The 7,426-nt window shown below is 49.2% G+C and overlaps 1 protein-coding gene across 1 annotated transcript in view; it reads right to left on the bottom strand.

Annotated features, from left to right (window-relative positions):
* Window positions 1-200: 200 nt before the first annotated feature.
* FSTL1 (follistatin like 1) overlaps window positions 201-7,426 on the bottom strand; it is a 56,166-nt gene continuing 48,940 nt past the window's right edge. The window contains exons 8-11 of the mRNA XM_068270962.1: window positions 5,832-5,944; window positions 4,777-4,887; window positions 3,776-3,837; window positions 201-2,334 (exon numbers count right to left, since the gene is read on the bottom strand). Of these exons, the coding sequence (XP_068127063.1) occupies window positions 2,290-2,334; window positions 3,776-3,837; window positions 4,777-4,887; window positions 5,832-5,944 (331 nt within the window). The 3' untranslated portion in view covers window positions 201-2,289. The remainder of the gene's footprint in view (window positions 2,335-3,775; window positions 3,838-4,776; window positions 4,888-5,831; window positions 5,945-7,426) is intronic.

Below are 7,426 nucleotides of genomic sequence, written 5' to 3'. Positions count from 1 at the left end.
CAGCTAGGGCACATGATGGCTACAAGGGGCCACTGAGGGTTGAGTCTTATACGGATACTGCTGTGCATTTTGGAACGTTGGACATTAAGAGGTGTGATGGACCTCTCATCCCATTAGGACTCCCCGAAAATATACGTTACATAATCCTGAGGCTGGTGGGCTATTTTTCTACGTTTTGCATCAATAACAGACCACAACAGTAAGTTTAATTAAGTTTTTATTTGGTTGTTATAGAATAAAAAATTACAAATATAAAAACAAATATGGGGTGAAGTATATGCAAACAGAAAAACAACAAATAAAAAAAGGTCAATATTGGGAACACAGAGGACTGGCAGCGCATGAGAACTATTCGCCGTCGGTTTCTGCGCAATGACGCCTGTAAGCTGGAAGCAGCAGAGGGGCTGTGCGTGGTGAAAGCGCATTGGCTGTAAACTTATGAAGCGAGAAGCAATTCTATATCTGCTGTCACTAGGGGAACCAACAGCCAATCAGATCTCTGCATTCTCTAACACTAGAAACATTAAAGCTGGAATCTGATTGGGTGAGAGGAGCTCTGGATATACGTTATGTTACTCGATTTGTTCACGATATAAAATTCCTCTTCACCTCCATACTCCTCTCGCTTTAAAGCAAGCAATTCCTGTAATAAAATCGATGATCAGTAGGGGCGGATCCTTCCGTACACACATTCCCTGAAACAATCACTACATAAACCTGCACAGCCTTCTGCTCCAGGCGTTGCCGCGCACTCCCTGCAGGCCTATCTGTAGCGCAGATGCCGCGTTCCTGATGACCGCGCAGTAATCAGCTCTGCGTACCCCGTTTCCTGACCCAGCTGGGAGTGTATTGCAATAAAAAAGCTAAATCTAATAACGCAACTAAATAGCATAACAAACACTACAGAGCGGAACGGAAAATACAGTCTGGAATCGTTCCGGTCACAAAAATCCTAGCACCTTCAGAAGGGATGAAAAAACAAAGTCAGATCAAGGAGTTACGTCATTTCCGGACACAATCCTTTCCGGAGACATGGAATCTATGACGCCGGAGATATGAGAGGCGTTTTTGCTGAACTTTTTTTTAAAGGTGTAAGCTCTCATGCTGCCATGATCGTGCAGAAGACAGAACAGACTTTAGTCTCCTTTCTTGCCCGGGATCAGGACAGCCCTGAAATTTGCACCTTTAAACACAGTCCAGTCACAGCACACAGATTTTTGTCCTGACAGGGACACTTTTAGACAGTGAACTGGGGGGGTCAGCAGGGAATGACCGGTGTCACTTCAGAGGGGGGATACACTAATCTTTGGTGTAGAACTCTGCATTGTGGAAATGGGGGACGTTGTAGAGGAGCTGGCCTCTGCAGCCAATCACATTCCAGCAGCCCTTTGCCTAGTGCAGGTTATCAAAGCCCTGATTGGTTGATTTCTGTTCCTTTGTGCCCCTATTCTGGGCCCCTCCCCCACCTCATGAGGTGCTCCCCAACCTCCTCCAATCACACGTACTCCAGACAAGGTTTCATGGAACTCTCGGCCAATCAGGTGGTCTGTGCGTGTTCTTCCTGAATGCCTGCCCTGCTGGGGGCTGGGTTTGCTGACTGAGCTCTGGCAAAGCCTAATTTGCTGTTTCGGGAAGAATGGGAACCTCTGCCAAGATTTTTTTGCTATCTGTGTCTGATGAAGAATTTCTCTGTACTTCCTGTTGACAAAACAGAAGTGACGAATGTTCCCAACAGGGACACAGAGAGCAACAAAACCCCAGCAGAGGTTCTGACCATTCCCCCATTAAGCAGTTAGCTGGGGTGAAGCGGTAAGGTAATCGCACTGTCATTTTGCACCTATAGGACCCGGTGACACGCAGACAGCAGTCAGTACAATATAATATGAGGAGGGGAGTGAGGATGAGGCCAGAGAGGGGGAATTTGGGTTATTCTTATAGGACAGGGATTGGTGATCCGGCAATAAGGCACCCGGCTGCTCACATGACAGTGCAAAGACATCAGCGCCCCCCTCTTGCTGGGTAATGGTATGTTCCGGGTGCTCCGATTGGTGGTAGCCGGGTGCCATATTGCCTGACGCATTGCGGAGCACGTGGGAGGGGCATGGAATGCTGAAGTGATTCTGGTTGGGAGGGTTCAAAGCTGAGGCCCCTCCCCTCGTTTTGCACCTATGCCCTATAAAGTTTTGATTTGTCTTCAACAGCTAATAACAGACTCTCCTGCCCGACCCCGTAGACTAAGTAATGGAGGGGCGGGCGGGGCGGAGACAGCCGGCCACCTGCGCAGCCTTTTCAGATGTCCTTGCTGCTGCCCGACTTGGATTTCTCAGCCGTCTCCTGCGAAAACAGAAAGACGATCAGTAAGTACACGAGAATTTACACCGCAAAGGCCCTTCCACAGCTGGCAGTGCAGTGTCTGGTGCAGAAGGATAAAGAGATAAATCACCCAGTTTTCTTTCTTCTATCTCTTCTAGACTCCATTGGTGAGATCTCTGCCCTTCTGTGTTCCCAGCTCTGCGCATCTGACACACTAGTTACTAAGGCCTCATTTCCAAATTCTCACTGCTGCCTGGTAACTGCTTGCTGCTGCCTGGTCACTGCTGCCTGGTAACTGCTTGTTGCTGCCTGGTAACTGCTCACTGCTGCCTGGTAACTGCTCACTGCAGCCTGGTAACTGCTCACTGCAGCCTGGTAACTGCTCACTGCAGCCTGGTAACTGCTCACTGCAGCCTGGTAACTGCTCACTGCAGCCTGGTAACTGCTCACTGCAGCCTGGTAACTGCTCACTGCAGCCTGGTAACTGCTCACTGCAGCCTGGTAACTGCTCACTGCAGCCTGGTAACTGCTCACTGCAGCCTGGTAACTGCTCACTGCTGCCTGGTAACTGCTCACTGCTGCCTGGTAACTGCTCACTGCTGCCTGGTAACTGCTCACTGCTGCCTGGTAACTGCTCACTGCTGCCTGGTAACTGCTCACTGCTGCCTGGTAACTGCTCACTGCTGCCTGGTCACTGCTCACTGCTGCCTGGTCACTGCTCACTGGTGCCTGGTCACTGCTGCCTGGTCACTGCTCACTGCTGCCTGGTCACTGCTCACTGCTGCCTGGTCACTGCTCACTGCTGCCTGGTCACTGCTCACTGCTGCCTGGTAACTGCTCACTACTGCCTGGTAACTGCTCACTACTGCCTGGTAACTGCTCACTGCTGTCTGGTAACCGCTCACTGCAGCCTGGTAACTGCTTGTTGCTGCCTGGTAACTGCTCACTGCTGCCTGGTAGACTGCTCTGCTCTGCAGACTCCTCCAGCATCACTACAGTACACAGCACTTGGAGAGGGGTAGATGGGCTGGGGGCGGGGCTCTGCAGACTTCTTCAGCATCACTACAGTACACAGCACTTGGGGAGGGGTAGAGAGGTTTGGGGTCGGGGCTCTGTACACAAGATCCTGCTGCACACTGAATAGGGACTGTACAAATCTTTGTCGAAAAACTTTGTATGATTCCTTATCAGTGGCTGAGCAGATACAGTCAATTGTGAAGAGAGCAGAAAGTTTTTTTTTTCTCTCTCTGTGCCCTCAGTTGTCAGTCTCTCAGGACAAGGAAAATAAACTTCTCCCCCCATGGGGCCCCCTGTGGCTTCTGGGCCCCCTGCTGCTGCATCTCTTGCAGGGTTTATTGTTACACCCTTGCAATCTGGCCCAGCTACTTCCCGGGTTGTTGTATCACCTGGAAACATCATGAATGATTGCATATTGGCTGGTGAGACACCTCGCCCTTCTCACCTGGTGCTTCCTCAGCTCATCCACATATCGGCTCATGTCTCCCTCAGGGTGGCCATCTTTCTCTGCAAACACACAATTGGTTAAAGTGAACCTCCAGACTAAAAATTGACTCAGCAGCACTGGAAAGGCCTGGTGTTTCTTTAACAGTTTCACAGCATCAGAAATGTTTTTCTCTTATACAAGCCTCATTTTTAGCTGCACAGAAAAAAACTGCCCGGGCATTTTTTCCCTAAAGCTGTGCAAAGCATGATGGGATTTCTGATGTTGCAATTTTTTTTTTTTTACATTTTGAATTTTATATTTGAAGCCTAGCGCATGCAGCTGGGAGGGGTGATCAGGACATAGGACAGTTGGAACTGTGTCTCCTGCTCATTGTCACCTCCTTTCAACCAAAAAGATGGCTGCCCCCATGAATCACAAACATTTGCCTGTTCTTTTAAAATAAGGCGGGTAAGAGATTTTATTATCTATCTATTCTTATTAACATAACTAATGTAACTTAATGACAGTATGTTTGTTTAGGCTGAAGTTCCCCTTTAATGACAGGATACTGAGAAGAGAAATAACATGTGACAGTGTAGTGTGCGCTCTGATGATCCGCCCTGGTCCAGCTGGAGCCCGGAGTGTATGCACTCCCCCTATAAGCTGTATGGGGGAACGCATCCGCGCCTGGGATTATTGCGGACTGCGCAGATGTGCGACCCGCTTACCGTGACAAATGTGAATGGCTCCTATTACTAAAACAGGAGCCGTTCACTCGATGAGCAAAACATATCAGTTCTCCGCTGTAGTGGGAACAGAGCCTTGCAGAGGGCCGTCAGACCAGCAGCATTCATGCCTAGAGGCAGTGTGTGTTATTAGGTTCTCTAGTAAGGAGTATAGGCGGGGACGTCTCTCCAGTGAGGACACAGACAGCTGTAAGAACCCTGGATGTTCTCAGATCCTCCCCCATCTACCCCCTGGATCTGGGCTCTGAGCGCGGGTGACTTTGGTGGACTCACCTTCGCAGGACATGGCGGTGCACACCCAGTTCCCACAGGCGCACACACAGCGGTTACACTGCACCTGCGTCTCTGCGCCGTCCTCGTACGTCTCATCCTCCAGCGCACACTCTGCCAACACACACAGGAGAGTCACAGGTAATGGGGGAGCATATAATGGGGGGCACAGGAAGTACATAGATAATGGGGGGGCACAGGAAGTACATAGATAATGGGGGGCATATAATAGGGGGCACAGGAAGTACATAGATAATGGGGGTGTAATGTCAGAATGGGCAGCCCGGAAGCAGCCTTCCTCACTGAGTATCACGCATGCTCAGTGGGAAGTTAGACATTATTTACCTGAAATATCTCTGCTTCCGCACCACGCACACTCCCGAAATTTTCAGCGGAGGGAGGGGACCCCCAGATCTAGCTCTGTGTCGAATTGCAGCCCCCGAGCCCCGCTAGTTCCAGAGATAGGTTTACTGCAATCAGTCTCGGGAACCAGCGGGGCTCGGGGGCTGCAATTCGGCACAGAGCTAGATCTGGGGGTCCCCTCCCTCCCCTGTAAATTTTGGGAGTGTACGTAGTGTGGAAGCGGAGATATTTATGACGCTTTACGTGGCTGCACAATTTAATGGGTCGCAGGCTCCTACTGCGCATGCGGGGCTGCCCAATCTGACACTACAGGGGCATATAATGGGGGGGCACAGGAAGTACATAGATTATGGGGGGTATATAATGAGGGACATAAAAAGAGTCATGTAATGGGGGAAACAATGAGTTATATATTAAGGGACATATAACAAGGTTCAAATAACGGCATATAACGGGTACCTATAATGGGCCATACAAAAAGGACATATATAAAAGGAATATAGTTAAGCACATATATAAAGGGAGCATATAGTGAGGAATGTATAATTGGGGTATATGAGTATTTATAATGGGGGCATAAAATGGGGAGGATATAATAAGAGCTGTCAAATTCTGATTGGTCCTGGCTGATCCGGGCCCGGCCCCGATTGAATGCCCCTGTATTCTCCTGTTTGTCACACGTCCTATGTACTCACTTTTCTCCGGGGGTTGGAATTCGGGGTTCAGGCACTTCAGGAACTCGTTAAAGCTGAGCTTCCAATCAGCGTTCTCGTCCGACAATTCGATGAGAGCCTCCACACACAGACCCCTGGGAGGAGACAACAACAGCCAATCAATGTACAGCTAGCAAGTCAGGTGCATGTGGGAGGAGCTAATCATAGGACGTATATACAGTATGTCAGGGGAGGAGCAGAGGCAGTCAGGTTACGCCTCCACACACAGACCCCTGGGAGGAGACAACAGCAGTCAATCACTGTACAGCTAGCAAGTCAGGTGCATGTGAGAGGAGCTAATAATAGGACCTATATATGTCAGGGGAGGAGCAGAGGCAGTCAGGTGACGCCTCCACACACAGACCCCTGGGAGGAGACAACAGCAGTCAATCACTGTACAGCTAGCAAGTCAGGTGCATGTGAGAGGAGCTAATAATAGGACCTATATATGTCAGGGGAGGAGCAGAGGCAGTCAGGTGACGCCTCCACACACAGACCCTGAGAGGAGACAACAGCAGCCAATCACTGTACAGCTAGAAAGTCAGGTGCATGTGAGAGGAGCTAATAATAGGACGTATATATGACAGGGGAGGAGCAGAGGCAGTCAGGTTACGCCTCCACACACAGACCCCTGGGAGGAGACAACAGCAGCCGATCACTGTACAGCTAGAAAGTCAGGTGCATGTGGGAGGAGCTAATCATAGGACGTATATATGTCAGGGGAGGAGCAGAGGCAGTCAGGTGACGGATCCACACACAGACCCCTGAGAGGAGAAAACAGCAGCCAATCACTGTACAGCTAGCAATTCAGGTGCATGTGAGAGGAGCTAATAATAGGACGTATATATGTCAGGGGAGAAGCAGAGGCAGTCAGGTGACGCCTCCACACACAGACCCTGAGAGGAGACAACAGCAGCCAATCAATGTACAGCTAGAAAGTCAGGTGCATGTGGGAGGAGCTAATCATAGGACGTATATATGTCAGGGGAGGAGCAGAGGCAGTCAGGTGACGCCTCCACACACAGACCTCTGAGAGGAGACAACAGCAGCCAATCACTGTACAATGTGTGGCCGTGATGAAAGTCAATGGGCTGCACACCACTACTTCTATAATATTCCCTAAAACATACAGATCAGTTAATTGGCTTCCCCTAAATTGGCCCTAGACTACGATACATACACTACACGATACATAGACATATGACTATGGTAGGGATTCGAGTGTGAGCTCCTCTGAGGACAGTAAGTGACATGACTATGTACTCTGTAATGTGCTGCAGAAGATGTCAGTGCTATATAAATACATAATAATAATATGGTAGGACATTAGACTATGATTATGGTAGGATTAGAGTGTGAGCTCCTCTGAGGACAGTCAATGACATGACTATGTACTCTGTAAAGTGCTGCAGAAGATGTCAGTGCTATATAAATACATAATAATAATAATATGGTAGGACATTAGACTATGACTATGGTAGGATTTGAGTGTGAGCTCCTCTGAGGACAGTCAGTGACATGACTATGTACTCTGTAATGTGCTGCAGAAGATGTCAGTGCTATATAAATACATAATA

Source organism: Hyperolius riggenbachi, chromosome 2, assembly GCF_040937935.1.
Source record: "Hyperolius riggenbachi isolate aHypRig1 chromosome 2, aHypRig1.pri, whole genome shotgun sequence".
In the NCBI taxonomy this organism is placed as follows: Eukaryota; Metazoa; Chordata; class Amphibia; order Anura; family Hyperoliidae; genus Hyperolius; species Hyperolius riggenbachi.
This window is presented reverse-complemented; position numbering and strand designations above follow the sequence as displayed.